Source organism: Marmota monax, unplaced genomic scaffold, assembly GCF_021218885.2.
Source record: "Marmota monax isolate L192 unplaced genomic scaffold, Marmota_monax_Labrador192_F-V1.1 WCK01_AAM20220418_F8-fsc00273, whole genome shotgun sequence".
NCBI classification, from domain to species: Eukaryota; Metazoa; Chordata; class Mammalia; order Rodentia; family Sciuridae; genus Marmota; species Marmota monax.
This window is the reverse complement of record NW_026692357.1, coordinates 1616653-1640450: the sequence shown is the minus strand read 5'-3', so window position 1 is coordinate 1640450 and position 23798 is coordinate 1616653. Positions and strand designations below refer to the sequence as shown.

At 37.1% G+C, this 23798-nt stretch overlaps 1 protein-coding gene across 3 annotated transcripts; it reads left to right on the top strand.

Moving 5' to 3' along the window:
* Window positions 1-5756: 5756 nt before the first annotated feature.
* Window positions 5757-22040, top strand: LOC124091409 (aldo-keto reductase family 1 member C3-like). Of its 3 annotated transcripts, XM_046442431.2 has the most exons (9): window positions 5757-5912; window positions 11925-12092; window positions 12875-12991; window positions 13849-13926; window positions 14347-14469; window positions 16549-16658; window positions 17065-17230; window positions 20562-20644; window positions 21792-22040. In XM_046442431.2, exons 1-9 carry the CDS (start codon window positions 5829-5831, stop codon window positions 21832-21834), a joined length of 972 nt encoding a protein of 323 aa, XP_046298387.1. In that variant the 5' UTR covers window positions 5757-5828; the 3' UTR covers window positions 21835-22040. The 3 variants fall into 3 exon arrangements, with proteins under 3 accessions (XP_046298387.1, XP_046298389.1, XP_046298388.1); XM_046442433.2 differs by lacking the exon at window positions 14347-14469; XM_046442432.2 differs by lacking the exon at window positions 20562-20644.
* Window positions 22041-23798: the final 1758 nt, after the last annotated feature.

Below are 23798 nucleotides of genomic sequence, written 5' to 3'. Positions count from 1 at the left end.
CAGCATATTGTCGTGGTCTGTGGGTGGTGTCGGCAGAGCTGTCAATTTCTTTCCCCAAAGGAAAGTTAGTGCACTGAAAGTCACTGCAGCTTATCTGGTCACAACCTTTGGAAGACACCTAGTAGCAAGGCTGTGCTTGTCATCTCAAAAACACCTTGCTTCATCTTCCCGGCCAGACAAGCAGCTTAACTTCTTAGATAGTTGCTGAAATGAGATGGCATGCCTCAGCAGATCAGAGAGGCAGATTGTTACTCATAGTCCAGCAAATACCAGATTTCATGGCACATGAATATACAGAAAATAAATTCTAAGACACATAAAAATGATACCACTTTTGTTAGGTACCGTTTTTATGTATCTTAGAAAATGTCAGCCACAAAAATCTTAGTGTATCAGAAAACAGAAGAACTTTCATTTTTATTAATTTTAAAATGAAAGTAATTAAAATAACCACCAGTGGTCTTTTTCAGTGCATGGGAAACCAACATGGTTCTAGAAGAGTGGGAGAGAAAATGAGGCCCTTTGTGACTTTGCAATAGCTTCTGCACATTTCATGGTCAGCCCTGAGAAATCCATGGGGCTTATGCTCCCCAGAGGCTTTGAGAAGTTGTCAGTGATTCTGAATGCCCTTGCACATGGGCAAAATGCAGTGAAGGCAGGAATTTCAAGGAGAAACTTGTTATCTCTGGTGGTTGCTTTTGTTTGGCTACATCAAGGCAAAGAAAACTCATAAAATATTTTGTTTTGGCTTAAATCTCATAGACAAAAAGCCAAGAGAAAATAAGTTGTGGATTCTGCTGCGTGACCAGCACGCTAGCTTCATACTAGAGGTCCTACGCATAGAAGTTAACTAGTGAGATCAAAAAATAAAGACACATAACTCAATTTACCTTTTTCTTGCCCAGTTCAGAGACGGCCCTTCCTGGCTCCTGCCTCGAGCCACCTGGTGGGGTAGCGAGGTTTACACAAGAGACTAGCAGGAGAGAGGGGAGAGCACACCTGAGAGTGGCCTTTTATTGGGGAACAAGAAATTCAGGGAAAAATTCCATCCAATGAAGGTCAAGGGGGACAGCATTCCAAGGTCAGGGTCAGTGATTGATCTCAGAGTCAATGGTCAGTCACACCCCCACACGGATGGGCTCTCGCACCAAAAGAGAGTGGGGATAAGTTCTGACACAGCTGGCCAGAACGCCTCACACCCAATCAGGGAGGTACCCAATCACGTGTGAGAATGGCTTCCCACAGCAGATCTTGTCCCTGTGAGTCTAGAAACACTACCATCTGCTCCTGGCTTTTCCCACTTCTGGGTGCTCAGATTGACAGCAGACCACCCAGCACAGCAGTTCAATATCCAGTGTAGGAGGAGGAGCCACTTCTTTGTATAATAAACCACTTAGAACAGAGAGATACTTACTGAGAAGCTCCCAGAAGGATTTTTCATGTGGCATTAACTAGGACTGGGTCACAGGCCCTTTTCCATAGTGACCACATGCTAATGCCAAATGAATAAGCATAAGTGACTCAAAGAAATAATTTGCAGGGAAAAGGATATTGGGGAGACAACCATCTTGGTTACTGAAGTCATAATGAAAAAGCAATGATTTTTTTTTTTTTTAGATTGCCTAGATGTTGACCTGCTTGGCACGTTCTTAAAACCTTGCAATATATTAAATCTTATTACAGACCAAATGAATTTAAGTAGTACAACACAAATGAGTCTTTTGGTTGGATATTCAGTTCTAAAAGAATGGGTTCATGTAACCACAAGTATAATGATTAGTTCTCATTATAGACATGTTTCTCCATGATAGTTGGTACAAGGATAGACCAATAGGGGAAAATCACAGGACTCACCCAGTAGCAAGTCAGTTATTACAGGAGAAATGCAGAATGAGAGGAGTCTGACCAGCTTTCATTTACTCTGTTATTTGATGCAATGTGAATACATCAACTTGTATAGGAACTTCACAGAGGAAAGAAGAGACACTGCAGCTCTGTTGGATTAGGAATTTGATGCATGGAGATGTGGTAGAAGCCACAGAGCAAGAGGCCTTCTTAGCATGGAAAGGTTAAAGTTAAGATTTCATCTGAGTTAACTCAAGTTCAGTCTAGTTATATGTAGAAATGCTTAGGAGTTGAAAATGCTAAAAAACTGGAAACTCCAGTTGTGTCTATGATGAATGAGAGTGACATCAACATATCTTGGATCGGTTTAAATTAAGAGAATGAAGGAGTATACCAAAAAGTGGATAAAGTTCCTATAGTCACAATGACAGCAGCTTTAAAGGATCATATTTTTGGGGATGTGGTTTTCACTTGGTATCTGAGGATGTTTGGATTTTCTAGGCTTTATGATATAGATATTCAAGGTCTCTATCACAAAGCAGAAATATCTCGAATGAATAACCTAGTACTGCATTTTCTTAAAATACATGTGTATGATATCAATATTCCTAAGAGAATGGTTAGGAAATTAAGTGTTACTTGCCCCAAATTAGTAACCAGCATCAATTTCCTAGAATTTTAGACCAAGTTGAGTTGAATTTTCTGTTTCATACAACTGAATGCATCTGAAACTAGCATTTTTCAATATCACAATACTCAGTACTTTATGAAACATTAAAGGCACCTTTTACCTTTTTTGTTATTGATCTATATAATGTCACAGCATGGTTCTCACTTAGGGTAATAAGCCTTCAAAATTTAATATTTTTATTATTGGATATTTAAGTTTCTGACAGAAAATTTCCATGGATTGTAGAATAAGAGTCTCCTCATTATCCGGTATTTCTTCAAAATAGTTGGAACATGACCCTGTTCTTACTATTTCAGGCAAATTGTGATAAACCTTTTTTGATATTTTGTTTTTCTATATTCCAAATTAGACATTGAAATCTCAAGGTAGGAGCCATCTGTTTTCCAATTGGAGCCCTGGTTAAGTAGCTGGGCTGATCTTCATGGATGTGCACAGCAAGGCCAACTGCAAGGGATCAGAAAATTTGGGAAGACTGTGTCTCAGTAGAAACGAACTAGTGACCAGAGGAGCTACCCAAGGTCTTAACTCTAATGTTTGGGATGGCCGATTTTTCTAATATTTGCCAAACAGTATCAAAATTGCAATAGTCTCAATATAACACCCTATAACAACAAAAAAAAAGAGCTGGGCCTACATCTTACCTGATTTTATGGATGCAAATTTATGTAGATAATATAGGAATATCTCAGATTTAATAACACAATGGTTTGTTCCAGGATAGAGTTAAATTTCTCCCAGTGGAGGATTGTTTGGATATATTTAGACACATAAGTTCTCTTTAGAGTTTATCATTTGAGAATCTGTAAGATTTTTATGGATTAATACAAACTCCTTATTTGATATGAATGCTTACAGATGGCCTTGATTTTTAATTCTTTGTGTAATCCCATCATTTCTGTGATTTAAATTGGCCTTCAAATTATCAATAGAATCCAAGACCCTATAATGAAGAGCTTTAACCATGGAAGTTTGGTGAGGTTTTAACTAGTGAGGTGTGGTTGATGCAGAGCAAAGGTTTTATGCCCTGTGTCCAGGACATCCAGATATAGTCCTGGGCACTTGCTACCATGTCCAAGTTCACTAGCTGGAGTCCAGGATCAGTACAAACAAACATTTCGAACTTAGAACAGAGATGGAGACAAGGTCCAGAAAATGCAACTCAGGTAAAATCAGGATACACAAGAATCCATGTTTCTAGACCATGGGAGGGACTAGGCAGAATTTTAGTAGTAAATGGAAAAACAGTAGTGAAGCCTGGGGGTTCTCAGTGAGGTTTGTGTTACTGACAAAAGCAGCCTGAGAGAGAGTTTATAGGGCTGGTTGTCTGCCACGAAATTCCTTTCTATTTAATTTTCAGGGTCAGAACTTTTCCTTTGGTTAGTAAACACATTTCTCAGATTACAAAAAAAAAAAAGTGAAACATTAATTGAAGGGACTGCAGAAGATTTACCAATCACTCAAAGTCCTACTTTTCAGAAAGACTTTGGCCTGTGTTGTGTCTTGTGAAATCCGTTCCTACAGGGTAGTCACTTTTGCTTCACTGGCAACGGGCATATCACCATTTTGAGTGCACACTTCTCAGAACTGCACATCCATCAGCAGTGAACATTTTCATTAAAATGCAACAAAAGAACATCCAGAAAATATATTGGCAATGACAAAGTTAAAAGGATAACTTTTTTCAAGTTTAAATTTGATGCTATTTTTGACAGTCAGATTTTGAAAAGTGCTCAACAGTCACTTTAATTTACTCTGTGTGTGTTTGGGGGGGGGGTGTGAGATAGTTCATTTTATTCAATAATGTGTGACTGACAAAGGGCTCATCTTAAAAAAATCAAAACCACAAGTAAAGAGGATTTGTATAAGTGGTGGGGCTTTTTAATTCATATTAGTAAATGCTTTTTCCAATTTTAAGAATGACAAAAAGGTGTAAGTGATTAAAAACCAGGAAGGAGATCAATCCTAGTCTCACTATGCAGAAGAAGTGACTATTTACAGTTTGTATTTTTTCTTTTTCTATTATGCATACTTTATGGACATATTATATCATTATTATAATAAACCCCCTTTAAACTGAGCTCTTATTCCTCTATGTAATAGAGGAATTTTTTATTGATAAATGTTCATGTCTGACTCTTTTTTTGCTTCAAATATTCCATTTCATCAGTGCATCCATGTTTTCACAATTATTCCAAAATCCATACTAATTTAAGATTTTTCCATTTTTTACCTTTTATGGACCATGTTAAGCAAGGTCATAAATATTATAAAATGCCTTCATTTTGCATCCTATTTATTGATATTTTTCTCCAGGAATTATCTAACAGGTGAAAACTGTAATAACCTTTAGCCTCTTGTTGCCTATTGCAAACTGACTTCCCGTGGCTGTAATTTTTTTGGCTTCCCCTGAGCAGAATGTCAAATGGTGCAGTTTGTACTGCACACTTGTCAGGACTGCATCTCGTGGGACTTGGTAGTCAAACTGTGGAAAGCATTTTACCAATGGGAAAATTAAAAAGGCTAACTAACTTCTGTTGATTTTTGTATATGATTATATTTCTGAGATTTCAAAACATGGTCCATAATCCTGATTAAAAAATTCCTTGTGTTTGTGGGCATAGTGTATGATACTTCTAATAATGTATGGTCAAGAAGAGGTTCAAGAATCTGGGTGCAATGGCGTGCACTTCTGTAATCCCAGTGTCCTGAGAGGCTGAGGGAGAAGGATCGTGAGTTCAAAATCAGCCTCAGCAAAAGCAAGTTGCTAAGCAACTCAGTGAGACTCTGTTTCTAGATAAAATACAAAATAGGGCTGGGGATGTGGCTCAGTGGTCAAGTGCCCCTGAGTTTAATCCCAGGTACCTTCCCTCCAAAATTAGAAAAATAAGGAAAAAAATAAACAAACAAAAAAACAAAATCAAGAAAAAAATGCAAAATACAGGAATCTGAGGTTTATAGCTTAACAAATGGTCAATGATCATCTAATATTATATATTAACTCTTGATAAAATATGGAGAAAATTTAGTAAAAACTAACGTTTTTTCCACTGTGTAGTAATTTACATAATTTTTTTCCATATGGAATAAGTGAACTGGTTTGAATTCTCTTCTCACATAGGGAATATTGCTTTAACCTCACTCTTCCTATAAAATATTGTCTAAACATTAGACAGTAAGTAGAATTGGATAACCATTAGACAAGCAGTTGGAGCTGTGAATTCCAGTTATTTATTTCCCTGTGAAGGCAGAAGAAGAAGAAGCAGAATTTACCCAGGCTGAGGAGTCACAGGCAATGAATTCCAAACATCAGTATGTGGAGCTCAATGATGGTCACTTCATTCCTGGACTGGGCTTTGGCACCTATAAACCTCAAGAGGTAACAGTAGGAGGTTGGGTTGAGGGTTCTAAAGAAAGTAGACATAGGATGAATGGAATCCAATCTGGGTTGTCAAGGTACTTGCTTCCTATGTGACTCTGGGGGGCTCAGGTGGTCCTGTTTCTCCAGGTGAGAGCTATTCCATAAACAGGAAAGATAGTTTTCAGACATTGCTCTACATCATTGCATGATGGTGTGGTTACCTACCGAGTGTTCTGACCACTCTAAGCCTCCACCCCCCATTTCAGTCTATTGACCAACTTAGTAGAAAAGATGAATGTCAGCACTCTGTTTGCACTGTGAATGGTTTCTCTCTTTATTTCTATACCTCAGGAAATATATTTTCCTCCCAAGAAGGGCAAGAGCCACAGACATCTGTGTAGCAAAATGTACTTGAGATGAAAAACATAGAATAAATGATGGGGATTGTGGTGAGCCGCTTCTGCCGTTTCTGCAGACTATGGTCGCCATTACAAGATGGCGCTGGCTCCGCTGTGGTCTGTGACAAACAACTCCTTATTTGGGAGAGTTGGCGCGTGGTTTTTCACCACCCTATGAGAAAGCTCCACGTGGCAGCTTCGCATTGGGGCTTGAGATGCTTTATTAAGGCTGGGAGGGGCATCCGAGGGGAAGAAGAAGAAATATCCAGGGCCTGAATAAACTGCTGAAAGAAGATTCCTGAGTTGCGTCTTCCTTGCGGGCAAGGGGTCGCGACAGGGGATAACTTCCTCTCCACTCTGAGGAAGGCTTCAGCATCTCTCAGAAAATGCTGCACCTTGGCAGAGGAGAATTTTTTATGTGTTCTCAACTGTGGGAAATTTACCCGAATGTATATTAGAACAACCTGATAAGTCAAATGGTGACCTAAGAAGGGTATTTGTCAATTAATCATCATTGGTTTTGTGTATTATATTGACAGATGACCCTGTGAAGTGGAGTGAGCTATGTTCACTATCCTGGAAATAATTTTATATTCCATTATCATACTCTGACCACTTAATTAGGTGGCAAGAAACTAGTTTTCCTAAAGTTTGAATTTAAACATTTTTCTTCTGTAAGACTTAAGGAAATATCCAGTGAGCAAGTATGAAGTCTTGTGACAGGATTTGTGAAAATCTGTAGGGAAAAGTGTCATGAAGTAGGGCTTCAGTCCTACTCCAAGTGTCCTTATCCCAAAGAAACTCAGGGCTGGAATCAGCAGAGGCCAGTAAAACCTAGGATGGCATTATCTTGATCTCCTGGAAAAATAAAGCTTCCAAAAATTTTAAAACATAAAACATTGTGTTTGTTCTGCCTTTATAATCTTTAAAAAATGAACTTTTAAGCCATGCAAATTTTGTAGACCATACAATAATTGTCGACGTCACTCTTATTACATCTTCCACAATAGAGAGTGAGTCAGCTTTATGGGCTGATGTTTATGTGACTAATCCCTTATAAAATGAGTAGAATTCCTTATTTGTAACTCTGTATCATAAGAGTATACATTTTTTCCAGCCAGTGTTTAGTTCTGTCATACAGAGATTCCATTGTATGCCAGAGTTAACACAGCATATTTCTCTTTGTTCCTGAGCCTGTCATCAACTTTCCCTTGGCTGGTATCTGATTTTTCACTTTTTTTTTAATAACACACAAGGAAACTGGCTATCCCTAAAGGGTATGAAGATTGGATTTATTTATGTATTCTGCAGTCATGTTGATAGTCCAGTTGTGCCAGAGAAGTGGAAATGGTTGCCAAAGACCTGAGAAAATATGTGGAGAGTGCTTTCAGGCATCAGTCCTTATTGAGAAATTCCTCTAGGGAGGGTCCAGCAGTGACCGGCTGAACCACAGAACCTGCCTCCCTCACACTGCTTTGCCAAGCAGGGCTCCCTCCTCCTCATGATGTTTTGTCCTGTGATCGCTGGCTGGGTGAGTGACACCCATCCTTTCCACATGCCCTCAGTTCTATCCCAGTTACCACAAACAGAGGGGTTTCATCCTAATTTTTTTTAATATCTTGATTTTATTTTTACATGACAATATAGTGTTTTTTGACATATGGATGCAAACGTGGAGTAGACCTTATATTAATTTGAAAACCAATCGTTTGGATGCACATGATTTGGGGATTCACAGTGGTCTATTTATAAATGAAGGTGGGAAAGTTAAGTCAGATCCATTCCACTGCCTTTCCCATCCATATCACTCCTTGTTTCTCTTCATTCCTCTTCTCTAGTCCTCTGAACTTTGATTCTTTCCCTTCCCTTTCCCAGTTTTTGTGTTTGCATACATATATCTACAGAACATTTGATATTTGGTTTTTTAGGACTGGCATATTTCACTTAGCATGATAGTTTTCAGATGCATCCAGTTATTGAAAAATGTCATCAATTCATTTTTTATGGCTGAGTAATATTCTACTGTGTATATAGACCACATTTTCTTTATCCATTCATCTGATGAAGGGCACCTAGGTTGGTTGCATAGTTCAGCTATTGTGAATTAAGCTGCTATAAACATTGATGTGAATTAGCATATGCACATTAGAGAAAACATTAGGCCTTTGGTTTTGTGGGATTGGTTTATTTCACTTAGTATGATATTCTCCAACTCCAACCATTTACTGGCAAATGCCATAATTTTGCTCTTTTTAAAGCAGAGTAATATTTCATTCAATATAAATACCACATTTTTTTATCCATTCATCTATTGAGGGACACCTAGGTTGGTTCTATAGTCTAGTTATTGTGAATTGAGCTGCTATAAACATTGTTGTGGTTGCATTACTATAGCATGCTGATTTTAAGTCCTTTGGATATAAACCAAGGAGTGGGATAGCTGGATCAAATGGTGGTTCCATTCCTGATTTTCTGAGGAATCTCCATATTGCTTTCCATAGTGGTTGCACCAATTTGCAGTCCCACCAGCAATGTATGGGTGTGCCTTTTTCACCACATCCTTGCCAACATTTATTGTTGCCTGTATTCTTACTGATTGCCATTCTGATAGGAGTGAGATGAAATCTTAGAGTAGTTTTGATTTGTATTTCTCTAATTGCTAGAGATGTTGAACACTTTTTTATATATTTCTTGATCAATTGTATTTCTTCTTCGGTGAAGTGTCTGTTCAGTTCCTTAGCCCACTTATTGATTGGGTTATTTGTTTATTTGGTGTTATGTTTTTTTGAGTTCTGTATATATTCTAGAGATCAATGCTTTATTGGAGGTGCATGTGATAAAGATTTTCTCCCAATCTGTAGGCTCTCTCCTCACGTTATTAAATGTTTCCTTTGCTGAGAAGAAGCTTTTTAATTTGAATACATCCCATTTATTAATTCTTGATTTTACTTCTTGTGCTTTTGGAATCTTGTTAAGGAAGTCAGATCCTAGGCAATGTGGTGAAGATTTGGGCCCATTTTTTTCTTCTATTAGGCTCAAGGTCTCTGTTCTAGTGCGTAAGTCAAGTCTTTGATCCATTTTGAGTTGATTTTTGTGCAGGGTGAGAAATAGAGGTTTAATTTCATTTTGCTACATACGGATTTCCAGTTTTGCCAGCGCCATTTGTTGAAGAGGCTATCTTTTCTCCATTTAATGTTTTTGGTACTCTTGTCTAGTATGAGATAACTGTATTTATGTCGGTTTGTCTCTGTGTCCTCTATTCTGTACCATTGGTCTACAAGTCTATTTTGGTGCCCCGAACCATGCCATTTTTGTTACTATACCTCTGTAGTATAGTTTAAGGTCTGGTATTTTGATGCCTCCTGCCTCACTTTTCTTGCTAAGAATTGCTTTAGCTATTCTGGGTACCTTATCTTGTAAATAAATTTCATGATTGCTTTTTTTTTATTTCTATGAAGAATGTCATTGGGATTTTAATAGAAATTGCATTAAATCTGTATAATGCTTTTTGTAATATGGCCATTTTTACAATATTAATTCTGCCTATCCAGGAGCTTGAGAGATCTTTCCATCTTCTGCACAATAAGGTGGGGGGCACTAGGGAAGAATAGCATTACTTTAGATTAGCTGGAGGGAAGTGATGGGAGGGAAGAGGAGGGAATGTGGGGATAGGAAAGATAGTAGGATGAAACAGACATTATTACTGTATGTATATATGTGACTACATGACCAATATGATTCTGCAACATTTACACTCAGAAAAATGAGAAATTATATCCCATCTATGTATATCAAAGTGCATAAATGCATTTACTGACATGTATAACTAATTAAAACAAGTTAAATTTTTTTAAAAAATTGATGTGACTGCATCACTGTAGTATGCTGATTTTTCATCCTCTAAATATATACCTGGAAGTGGTATAACTGACTCAAATGGTTGTTCCATTCTAGTTTTTTGAAGGAGGAATCTCCATACTGCTTTCCAGAGGGGTTGCACCAATTTGCAGTCTCACCGGCAATGTGTGTGTGTGCCATTCCTCCACATCATCACCAACATTTAGTGTGACTTGTATTCTTGATAGGTGCCATTCTGACAATAGTGAAGTGAGATCTCAATGTTGTAATAATTTGCATTGCAAAAATGTTGAACATTTTTCATGTACTTGTTGACTTTTTGCGTCTATTCCTTTGAGAAGTGTCTATTGTGTTCCTTTACTCCTTTATTGATTGGGCTATTTGGTTTTTTAGTGTGGAAATTTTTGATCTTTATATACTCTTGAAATTAATGACTTACCTCCAATGTGGGTTGCAAGGATTTTCTCCCTTTCAAGAGGTTCAACAGAGCAGTATTGTATGTTAGGCTGCAGAAGCAGTAACATCCTCAGCAGTATCTTACTTTATTTGCTTATGTGAACAACAAGCCAAGGAACCACTCTCCTGGAATACATGGAAAAAGAATCTTTCCACAGGTAACATTATCTTGCCCTCATTTCCGATGTACATAAGAGAAAGTCAGGGTCCTTTAAGACAATATTTATTGGGCTGAGCACAGTGGCACATGCCTGTAATCCCAGTGTCGCAGAAGGCTGAGACAGGAAGATTGTGAGTTGAAAGCCAGGCTTAGCAACTCAGCAAGGCACTAAGCAGTGCAGTAAGACCCTGTCTCTAAATAAAATACAAAATAGGGCTGGGGATGTGTGGTCAGTGGTCAAATGTCCCTGAGTTCAATCCCTGGTACTAAAAAAAAAAAAAAAAAAGATAATACATATCTGGATGTACAGGGCCAGGCTTGCTCTCATTATTTCATAATTGGCCAGGATTTGGGGAACAGAAATGGACATTCAGGGAATTGGCATTTTACTATCCCCCCACTTTTTAGAATGATATATCTACCTTTCTCTAGGAGACTGGAATTGTGTTGTGTCCTAGCATAGGGTGTCAATTTAATCAGTCCCACTGAAAAACCTTAGAAAATTATCTCAATAGCTTTTCTTGCACAAATATTTCCCATGTGGTTTCAAAATTCACCATGGGGGAATTTAGTATATTCTGTGTTTCATCTTTGGGAGAAGATTTATAGAATCTTGCACAGTATTTCTTCTATAGTCATTCCATGAACTATTCACTGGCATTAACTGTACTTAGTGACTTCATCACATAAATTATAACATGGTTATTCCTGTATGCTGTGTCTTCTGAGTCCTTCCAGAAACTCAATGAACTTGAGTTGCTCCTGGGGTCCTGTGATGCCACTGGATTAGGATTTCTGTGTCTGAAGAGGCTTCCTGGATGCCAGACTCCTGTAATTAACTAGGAAAAACAGACAAAATTGGTTTGGAGTCAATACTGAACTAACCCAAAGCATGGGCAAAGTTGGCTTTTGTGAGAACACTGCTTCTGCTCATTACATTCAGAATTGCTCTTTGGCTACTTTTTTTATATAGGAGAAAAGTGGGCCCTCAAAGTTCAGGGTACCATCCCCTTATCACATTATTAAGTAGTCTGAAGACAACATTGGAATTTAAAATTTCTTCCAATCTAATGAACTGTTCACTTTTCTCATGGTGAGTTATTTCTTATAGTATGATTCTCCAAAAAAAAAAAAAAAACCTTCTGGTTATTCCTCTAGGTTTCTAAGAGTAAGACCACAGAGGCCACCAAAATAGCAATAGAAGCTGGGTTCTGCCATATTGATTGTGCTTATGCATACCAAGTAGAAGAGGAGGTAGGACTGGCCATTAGAAGCAAGATTGCAGATGGCACTGTGAAGAGAGAAGACATATTATATACTTCCAAGGTATTGTGTATACAGTGTAAAAATTACTGCAATATGATGTAAAGAAGTGAAATTATGTTAGGTGATCAGTTGTTGGAATGTGATTATTTTTACAATGTTTATTCACATATAAGATCCTGTATCAAAAACAGAGATGTATTATAAATTCCTGTTTGCTGTCTACAAATGTATAACGTTAAAGTTCTTTACTTTTCTGATTCTCCCTTCAGCTCTATGGCTTTGTATTGTTTGTAGAATGAGATAGAGTTATGACCAGATTCTGGATTCATTATCTCCTGGGTGATTTTGTAAAATTTCTTATCATTCTGAATATCTACTTTTACATTTGTCATTATCAAAGAACAATGTAGGACAGTTCCATGGGTACAAAAGAAGATCCAGCTAAAGTATCTTGATTTGTGTCTCACACATATTAAATATTCAAAATGTGTTTCTTTCACTCCTGTAAACAAAAAATATTTATTCTTATCTAATGAAATGAATGGATGAGATACACTAACAATAGCTTTGCAATCTCTATGAATCACTATTCAGATATTAAATATGTTATTGTTTGCTAAAAATATATATCTCTTGATTAATTCCTTCCATAGTTCAAATGTTTTACAAATAATAACTGAAAATATAATCCAGTTCACATGAACTGGTCAGATTGGTAGAACCAAAGACTTAAAGAGATATCATTCTTGTGATCTCAAGTTTCCAAGCAAATGACAAATAAATATCTTAATATGGAGTTAAACAAATATCCAAACTATGTTTCCTTTCTTTAATCTCTGAAGCTATGGTCCACTTTTCATCGGCCAGAGCTGGTCCAATCTTTTTTGAAAAGATCACTGAAGAAACTTCATTTTGACTATGTTGATCTCTATCTTATTCATATCCCGACTGCGATGAAGGTAGGAAATTTACATCATCAAACCTATTTAATTTCAGCAGTCAGCATGACCATCATTACCATGGATGGTTGAATTTAGCTTCAATTATAAAATTATGTAAATAATTTATATGAATTATAGAAAGTCCGAATTATGTCTAAATTCATGATTAGATGTAATCTTCAGAGACATCTCAGTTAATTCATTCATTATGTCTAGATATGGAAGTTTGCTTAGTTTTGGTCTCAGCCTTTTGCACTGGTGGTTCATACGACTTTGGGGCAGTTCAAATACCATGGTCATTAATATTAGAGAGGGTCTCTCCATCTTCCAACATCAAATCTTGAATTGAAACTTGATTGACGATCTTTGGTATACTTACTTACACCCACATGTGTTAAGGTAGATAAAGAAACTGTTTATCTTGTGTCATCACTGAAATCCATTATTGCTGAAGAACAAGCCCATGCATCCTCTGAATTTCCCAGTGAAAGACTTTTCCCCAGGACAAAATATAGGGTCAGGAAATGTAACATGAGCCAACTATGAGACCTCATTAGATGATTAAGAAAATCATATAGAATTATAAATATAAGTATATATATGTAATTACCTATATGTAATATAGATATACATAGATGTATGTAAAATTGAACATATAGATAATTTGATGTAAGAGAAGAATATAGGAAGCTAAGCACTGAAAGGTATTCCTTACACATTCACATGTAAACACTTTATAAACAGATGAATATAGAGTGATGCTTTACTTATTTCAAGAAGGATTAGTGTCCCTCCCCTTGGATATACCTAGCAGCATTACTGTATGTGGACATATGAATTCAGCAAAGTTACTGTTATGATCACTTCTGTTTCAGCCAGGGGAAGAGCTTTACCCAAAAGATGAAAATGGAAAAATACTATATGACTCAGTGGATCTCTGTGCCACATGGGAGGTGAGTGCCTGAAGGAGTGACCCCACAGGAAGCCAAGAAGGTGACAGCTCATGCCAGCTTCTGTAATTATGGATCTAGAAATCATCATGTTTAAAAGAGAATTTTTGCTAGGGTGGTGGGGAGGAACACATTCCTGGTATGTAACGGAGAGAAATAGAGGAGGAGGACTGATGACAATGAGGACACAACCCTCCTGCCTCCATGTGCAGTCATGTCTGATGCCTGAAGAGGACACAGAGGAATTCTTTTACTGGCTCTCAACACCTTCCCATATAATCTTTACCATTTTTCTCCTCTTCATAATCAATTCATCAGCTTTGTTGTCATTTCTTGACAGTGCTCCTCTTAACAGTTCTATCTTGCCTTTATACTGACATAGTCCATTGTACAAATGCCTCTTCCCAACCCCTTCCTCCCAAGGCCATGGAGAAGTGCAAGGATGCAGGATTGGCCAGGTCCATCGGGGTGTCCAACTTTAACCGCAGGCAGCTGGAGATGATCCTGAATAAACCAGGCCTCAAGTATAAGCCTTTCTGCAACCAGGTGAGAGCCCTGAGCCTCACTGCCATCTCTTATAACACTTCCTTGTTTCTGTATCACTGTCAGGTGTCCACTGGTCCTGTCCTTCTGTTCATTCATATTTGTTGAACAGAAGAGTCTAGATTTAGTGCCACTATCTTGGAGGGTGTGGAGGATTCTCAATTGTACCTGTGCTGGGTGAATCCTTAGTGAAAATGAGGGGAAGAGCTTAGTGCCCAGGTTATGGAAGAATCAGGTGATCAAGGAGGGTGGTTGTTTATCTGACTTCAGGGGCAAGGTGAGCTTGTCCTTGAGCAATGAAGGATGACCAGATCCTGGATGGGTGAATGTGCTGTGGGGGGAACTGTGTGTAGGAAAGAAGGTTAGTACATAGGAATAGGCAGTGAGCAAGAAAAGAGTGAACCTAGGAGATCAGTGAACAGGCTCTGTGTGGTTGTTGGGTGCCTAAGTCCTTGTTATTTCTTATTTAGGTTCATGAATCCAGAGGCATATATATATAGCAAAAGTAAATCAGAGCTTGTGAAAGTTAAAGGCCTGGGAGGAATGAACTTGTTAATGATGGTACTGAAGTGGATGAAATCTATTTTCATATTAATGTTAGCATTTAGAATATACAGTTGACATCATGCCTGAGCCATTCTTACCTGCTTTCTTCCATGTTTTCTGATATCAAATCAACTGTGCCATCACATGTATTCTGTACATGTTTCTGTCCTCTCACTTATTATTTCACAACTTTCAGTCATGGATTATTGGTCTTTGGTTGGAAAACAGACCATATAAAATTCATAAATTTCATGTAAGTTGATTGATCAGTATAAATTTCTAATATCAATGTTAAAAAATAGAAAATAATTTTAGTATTAATTTTACCCCAATTTTTTAATCATGAAATTTTTTAAACAGAAAATGTGAGAACATGGCACAGGACATCCATATTTTTTAATTTTTATCTAATATTTTTGACATATGAGTTCACTGTAAAATGTTTATTTCTGTGGGTTTATCAGCGTACTTATGTGTAATATCTAAATCTCTTCAAGGTCAATTATATACTAGACTATTCACTTTTAGAAACTTCAGAGAATATCTCCTAGGAATGAAGATGATCTCTCACATAGCACATTTTCATTATTATATCTAAAGTTAATAGTAAGTCTCTCACATCATCTAAATGCAATCTACATTCAAATTTCCCATGGTTTTCTGAAATATCTTTTATAGTTCTTCCCTTTTCCAGAATGCAACTTTGGTTTACATGTTTTTTTTTTCCTATCATGTTTCTTAAGTTCTTTTCACATAGAATGTTCACCCGGAACATTTTCACACAATATTGAACTAGGAATTTTTTAAAACTTATCATATGAGTTAACTTGTTTTTAGATTTCCATTTTCTGTCAGTTAGGAGTTGGATTTGAATTCCTTATGACAAATCAACACCTTGGCAGTGGAGTCCTCATTATTGGGTTTGCATTACAGTAGAAAAAATTTAAACATATGGCTCAGTGTTGCAAGAATGAATTTATTAGAGTAAGAAAAGGTAAAAGATGAAACTCTCAAAGATGAGAGCGAGTCTTCACAGAGAGGAGAGGGATGTAATTACCATCCTCCTTGCCAGTTTTATTGGGAGTCACATGGAAGATTTCAGAGTCCCACCTAGTTTCATCTCTTGACTGTTGACTGACAGTGGGGTTGCCTCAGAATTCCAAATCTCCATTGTGCATGTTCTTGCCCTGTAGAAGGGGATTTTCCAGTCAGTGTCACTTTGTCCTACACTGACTGGTTCTAACTGGATCTTGGTCTTAGAGACCATGGTTAGGAGGAATTATTCTAAGCTCCCTGAGTTCTGGAATCTGGTTTTATTGGTTTTGATGAACAAATTTATCCAATGTCACATGCAGAATATCTATCAAATGTCTTTCAAACATGTCCTCATGAGTCTTTGACCAAATTTTTGATTTCTGGCACAATTAGAAGTCCAGGTTTCCATTTTTTTTAAGTTAGCTTTTTAAAAAACATTTTCTTTTCATATTAACGTTAGCATTTACTAGACTCAGAAACCTTCTATCTTGTCCACTGCAGGTAGAATGTCATGTTTATCACAATCAGAAGAAACTGCTGGACTTCTGCAAATCAAAAGACATTGTTCTGGTGGCTTTTCGTGCTCTGGGAACTCAACGAGAAAAACGATGGTAATGAGAGCTTGAGGGAATTTACCTAAAATGCTACTGTTTATGAACTACACTTAGTCCTACAAGACTCAGTTTTTACAATATAACTCTCAATTGATTCTGGTAGAGGGAAAATTTTTCATTTCTGAGAAAATCCCATAAGACACTAATGCTGCTGCTCCAGGGACTGAATTTGAGGATCCCTATTTGGAGTGGTCCCAACAGACCTGTTTTGTGAGTGGGTCCAGTGGTGCTTTCCTGTAAACCCAATGATTTGGGAGGTGAAACAGGATTAGGCATATGGATCAATGGTAGAATACCTTTGGAGTCAATCCACAGTAAACTGCAACCTCCAAAAAAGAGAAACAAATGAAACCTCCTAACTAACTGGGCCTCAGCACTTAAGCACCTCTGTCTTTCCTTCCAGGGTTGACCAGAGCTCCCCAGTTCTCTTGGACGACCCAGTTCTTGGTGCCTTGGCAAAAAAGCACAAGCGATCCCCAGCCCTGACTGCCCTCCGCTACCAGCTGCAATGTGGGGTTGTAGTTCCGGCCAAGAGTTTCAATGAGAACAGGATCAAAGAGAACATTCAGGTATAGAGGAGGGCTGCAGGCATTGAGGTTGTTATGCAGTATTCTTCACAATTATGCTTCATTGGAAACATATAAGGATGTTTTGGGGCAAAGTCAATATCACCAGCTCGTCTTCTGCATGGAAGATTTCAGGTTCTTTCAGAAGTGTGTTCTCTTACTCTACAATGAGACAGGCAATGTAGTTGGATAGAATAGGATAAAACACATAGATTTGGTTTTCAGACCTGCCAGCCATGTGTTGTTGTTATGGTTTGAATGTGAGGTGTCCCCCAAAAGCTCACAAGCGAGACAATGCAAGAAGGTTCAGAAGAGAAATGATTGGATTGTGAGAGTCTTAACCCAATCGGTGAATTAATCCCTTTGTAGGGATTAACTGAATGGTAACTATAGCTTTAGGGTGTTTCTGGAGGAGGTGGGAATTGGGGTGTGGCTACGGTGTACATATTTGTATCTGGTAAGTGGAGACATCTATGTCCTTCTGTTCACCATGTGAGCTGTTTCCCCCTGCCACACTCTTCTGTCATGGTATTCTCCTTTGCCCCTGAGGAAGGAAGCTGGTCTCCCATGGACTAGGAGCTCTGAAACCCTGAGCCCTCAAATAAACTTTCCCTCCTCCACAATTGTTCTGGTTGGGTCCTTGAGTCACAGCAGAGAGAAAAGCTGTCTAAAACAATTGGGTAACCCTTGCAAGTGGCATCTTTGTATTTGTTTTTATTTTCTGAAATGGGAATTCGGATCAGGTGATTTTTATTTCATACGTGATGATTTTATTTTACACTTCCCCCAATCCTCAATATATTTTAATATTCATATATTTATTCACTTTGAGTTTTTTCACTTGTTGACTATCAGTATATGCATTGTCCATTTAAATGGGTTGTTTATGTTTTCATTTTCAAGTAGGAGTACTTTTTTTGAACTATTACTTAGAGCAATTTCAAAACAAACCACCCTTAATATTGAGGTTAGTTCAAAGAGCATTTGTTTATCTCATGATTCTTTGGTTTGACTCTTTGCCTTGGCTCAGCCTGAACTCACGAATGTCTTCCAGCTACACTGGCTGCTCCTGTTCTGTAATGAACTCTCCTATGCATCTGCAGAACAGTGTGCTCCCTCTGCTTCAGTCCTGCTTGCTCTGTTCTCTGGGGTGTTTGAGCTCCCCTCCATAGAACTTCACATCTCCCTGTTGACAACCCTGACTTCACCTCATCACATAATACTGTTCCTAGGCAGTGAATGGATCCTTGCAGAACCTCCTCATGCCTATGCTCAGAGTGGGCACATCATTGCTTCTGCCAAGTCCTAATGGCCACTGTAAGTTATAGACAATGCAAGACTGAAGAGATGAGGAAATAGACACGGCCTCTTAGTGAAAGCAGCTGCAAATTCACATAGGAAAGATTTTTGGAAACTGGGATTTGTTAATTATTGGGCAAATAATTTTGCAAATTGACCACTTTTATATATTTTGGATATTGTTTTTCAGATTCAGATGTATTTGTTGAAATATGTTGTCCCACATTCTGCTTGTGCCTTCATTCTCCTTTTGATATATTTTCATGAACAAACTTCCTTCTCTTATTGTTGTCTTCATGCCTTGACTTTGTGGTTGATGAGTGTCATGTTTTATCTTATAATGGGAATTCAACATTATTCCTTTTCTTTCCTTGTTTTTTGGTACCAGGGATTGAACCCAGGGCCTTAACAATTTAAACATATCCCAGGCTCTTTTTAATATTTTTAATATATTATTTAGGGATAGGGTCTTGCTGAATCACTTAGAATCTCACTAAGCTGCTGAGGCTGGCTTTGAACTCATGATCCTCCTGCCTGAGCCTCCCAAGCTGCTGAGATTACAGGCATGTGCCACAGTACCCAGCAGGAACTCAATGTTATTCTATTATATTACTTTACAAATGGTTACAATCTTTAATTCTAAATTTAATTCAATTGCAGTATTTTTAAAAAACATTATATGAAACAAGGATCCAGATACACATATAATGTTTAAATAACTAGCCGAACTTCCCAGCAACAGGTATTACATTTCTGACTACATTTCTGTCATCACTTGTCTTATTTGCTCCTTCCCATTGTCTTAATTATCTTGGAAAATCAGTCTGTCTCTCAAACACTGCAAAGCATTCCCTTAGCTCTCATTCCTTTAACAATATCTTGGCTATTCTAGTTTGATCTATTATAATGAACATTTGATCTATTATAAAGAATTTAGAATCACATTATCTGTCTCTATAAAGATTGTCTTTGTTTGCTTAATGTTGCATTATTGACCTCTCAGTGAATTTGGAGATAAATTACTTTTGAAATATTAAGGATTCTAATCCATGATTTTGACACGAGTCCAGAAATTTAGCCTGTCTTTTAAAATATTGCATTTAGCTGATCTATGAAGGCATTTGTATAAGTTCTGTTAGATTTATTCATACAGAAGTGATAATTGTGATAATCTTTAGATAACATATTCCTTTTTGAGAATTTCCAAATGTACAGAAAAGTTTAAAGAATAAAGCAGTGAATCCTATTTATCTAATTCATTTATTGTGAAATGATCAACATTTTATTCTTTCACCATTTCTTTTAGTTGTAGATGGACACAATATCTTTATTTATTTATTTTTATGTGGTGCTGATGATCGATCCCAGTGCCTCATACACGTGAAGCAGGGGCTCTACCATTGAGCCACAGCCCCAGTCCCTCTCTTGCTATTTTTTAAGGAAATTACTAAAGATTTAATTATCTATTTGTTTCAGAATGTGAGCAATTTGTGAAAATTGTTTCCGTGTTTAAAATGTCTCAAATTTACTCCAGGTGATTCTCTTTGAGCTAGGTCCTTTGCCATTTGTACAGGATATAATTAGTACTTTAACAATTCCTGACTTAAAAATGTTGAATAAAAATCATTTGTTGGAGTTTTGACTGTTCATTGATGGAATACAGAAATCAATTGTATCCTTAAAAATTATTGAATTATTTTACACAGTTCAAAATGTTTCCTCTAGATTTTTTTGGGTCCTTTACATACCTGACACTTGTCTTGGAATAACATTACTTTTATTTTGCTACAGCTTCTTTTTAACATTCTCTTTGACTCTAGTTGGTGCAGTTTCCATACATTACATATCAAAAATGAAATTTTTTATATTTTCAACTTACATTTATTGACCATGAGTGTTTTGTTTGATGTCTTTAATAACTACTGGAACCTTTTCAAATATTTTAAATGTTTCTGCAACAGTTTGATTTCATTGGATTTCCAGGATTGGCAACGTGCAGTCTACATAGGCTAAAAACTTTCTATTTGTGCGATAGGTTTTTGATTTCACGTTGACTGCAGAAGACATGAAAGACCTAGATGGCCTGAACAGAAATTTTCAATATATTGCCTGGCCATTGTAAGTAACTTTGGCAGAGGTGTGGCCTTTGTTTATTTTCAAGTTTTTCCCTCTTTTTCAGTGCAGTTTCTATCAGAACCCAGACATGGCATTTCACTATCAAAAGTTTTCCTTTGAGGCTGTCAAAACATTTGGTTTTGAGTTTGAAAATGTAGACATCTCAATGCAGAGGGAAAAAATAGTTTTTGTGAAGAGATCAAAACCAAGGGAAGAATGTGCTGATAAAACATTCTTATTGAAGAGAATTTATTGTTATCCAAAAATTTGTACTCTTTATTGATGCATTATAGTTATAGAGTCTGAAATTGAACAAATAATATAAATGAGGGTAAACAAGGAATATATGTTCTTCTGCCTGTGGGAATGTTAATTCATAATACAAATAAATATGATGTTTGAAAGGGGATTAGATAGTCCATAATTGCATGTTCTTAAAGAGTTACAGGTATATTGTTATCATTACTAATTTTGTATTAGTATATATGAAAGACGAAGTAGGAACATAATGTGAAGAACAGTAGCAAGCAACTGGCAATTCTTGCTAGCTATAAAAAATTTCAAGATGCAACAATTTTCTGTTGTATTGTTTCTAAAGGAAAATTGTAAAATTTGCACGGTGAGCTCCTGGGATTTGCAGGTCTCTCTTAAAAACAATATTCTTTCCATATCTGAATTTAGCAGCATGACATGTGTGATGGGCCATGAGCAAATAATGAATAAATTAGTGAAATTACTAGCAATATACTGTACACCTAAAATACTTTTTGTATTGGTCAATATCTGAGCTTGTGCTTACATTAAACATGGCATAAATGGAAGTGTCTTCTCCACAAAGTAAGTAAATAAACATGATGCAAATCTGTTTCTGCTTCACTGACAATAAGGAAGAAGAAAGGATTTCTTTGCTTTGGTAGATTGACTGATAGTGCTAAGTAAAAGAGAGAAATATAAGTGAATTCTGGTGTCTGTGAGTTCTGTTCTTGGCAGGGGAATAGACATTTCCAGTAAAACTAGGTTCATGAAAGTAGGAACAGCAGAGTCTACAGCCACTCCGGAAATATAATGGAGCTCCATAGGTATCACTTCTTCACCCCTGTAGAAATGGAGTCTCTGAGTCTATGTTGCACATTTTTCTTTCTTATTTTAGGATGACCAACCACCCAGAGTATCCATTTGATGATGAATACTAACATGGACACCATTTCATGATTTCTACAAGGATCCCCCACACTGATAATCATGCGGGAGACAGCTCAATTGATGCTGATTGGAGAAATCATTTCTGTTAATACATATTTCTTAGCTTCTCACTTTTTGCTATAGCAAAATTCACCAGTTTGGTAAAGGAGGCACTAAATATCCATCAATTTTTTGAAAATAAAGTTTTTTCCCTCAAGTTTCTTACCTTCAGTGTCTCTGTTATATATATGATTAGTTTATTTTTGATTCATTTTGAGCAAAAATTAACATTACCTTTCTGGAGTGGGAGTAGATAGGAGTTCTCAGGCACTAGGGAAGTAGCGATTGATACTTACCAGTCAGTGCTTCTCTAGCCCATGGAGTAACAAGAAAACACTGCATTTAGATCATGGCTTTTGGTCCATAAGATGAAGTACCCATGGCAAGGATGAGCTCTGGAACCTGGGGAATGAGGTTTTCCTTTCAAATGGTTGTCAAGGATGTGAGAGGGGAATGGGCCAGGAAGGAGCATGAGGAGAATATGTTTCAAAGTTTTTTTTTGTGGGGGTGCATTATAGTGATATATAAGAGTGGGATTTATGATGCCAAATTCATACATGCATATAACATTTGATCAATTTCAAACTTCAATACCTCCCCCTTCCTTGTTCTCCTCCCTCCCCTTGATCTGCTTGCTCTACTCTTCTGACCTTCCATTATTGTTATTTTAATTACTGTGATATATATGTACATGAATATATGCAGATGATTGATTTATTGTTTTAATGTGTAATATGCATACACGGAAATAGCATAATAAGTAGATTTCATTCCTTAGTTACTTCCCAATGTCTTCCCTTTTCCCTCCCTCTTGATTCCCTTTCTGTATTCTGCAAGTCTTCCTCCCACCAAATGCTCTTTTGATAATTATATTCTGCAGACAGAAAAGAACATTTTGTATACTTTATCCAATGCCATTACTGGAGTCACGATTAGCATCAAGAAGAAAAGCTGAACCAACCTTATTTACAATATGTTTGGAAATATTTCTGTCAATTAAGATGCATTCATAGAAAGGAATCTCATAAATCACCTGGAAATTTAGAATACAGAGTGATGTGAGAAAATGTTGGACTAGCAAAGCTCTAGTTTAAATCTCATAGACAGGAAAGGAAGGTATAGAAGTTTGAAATTGATCAAATGTTATGTGAATGTATGAATTTGGCATCATGAATCCCACTCAGATATCACCATAATGAACCCCCCCGCAAAAACAAACAAACAAACAAAAAAAACTTTGAAACATATTTCTCCCATGGAAACATCAAGAAAGCACTGGAGTTGGTGAATGAGCAGTATACAAAATCTATAAATAGTCAATTGTGTAAATGAAATAAAAGCATGCAATGAAGATAAACGGGATTCCAGATGGTAGGCAATTTCAGAGTGTTTTTGCCCACCATTGCCAAAGCTGCCTTGCACAGTGTGGTCTTGGTCTGTGGGTGGTGTCAACAGAGCTATCAATTTCTTTCCCCCAAAACAAAGTTAGTGTACTGAAAGTCACTGTGTCATATTTTGTCACAGACTTTGGGAGATACGAGGTAACATGGCTGTGCTTATCATCTCTAGAACACCTTGCTTCATCCTCCTAGCCAGGCAGCAGCTTAATCTCTTAGATAGTTGTGGAGATTAAATGGCATGCCTCAGCAGATCAGAGAGGCAGCTTGATACTCATAGTCCAGAAAACACCAGATTTCATGGCATGAGATGCAAAAAATAAATTCTAAGGTACATAAATGGCACCACTTTTGTTAGGTGCCATTTTCATGTACCTTAGAAAATGTCTGCAACAAAATCTTAGTGTATCCTAGAAAATAGAAGAAATTTCATTTTTTTCTTTTCATTTTTAAATGAAAATAATTAAAATAACCACCAGTAGTCTCTTCTACTGACCATGATTCTAGAAGAATAGAGA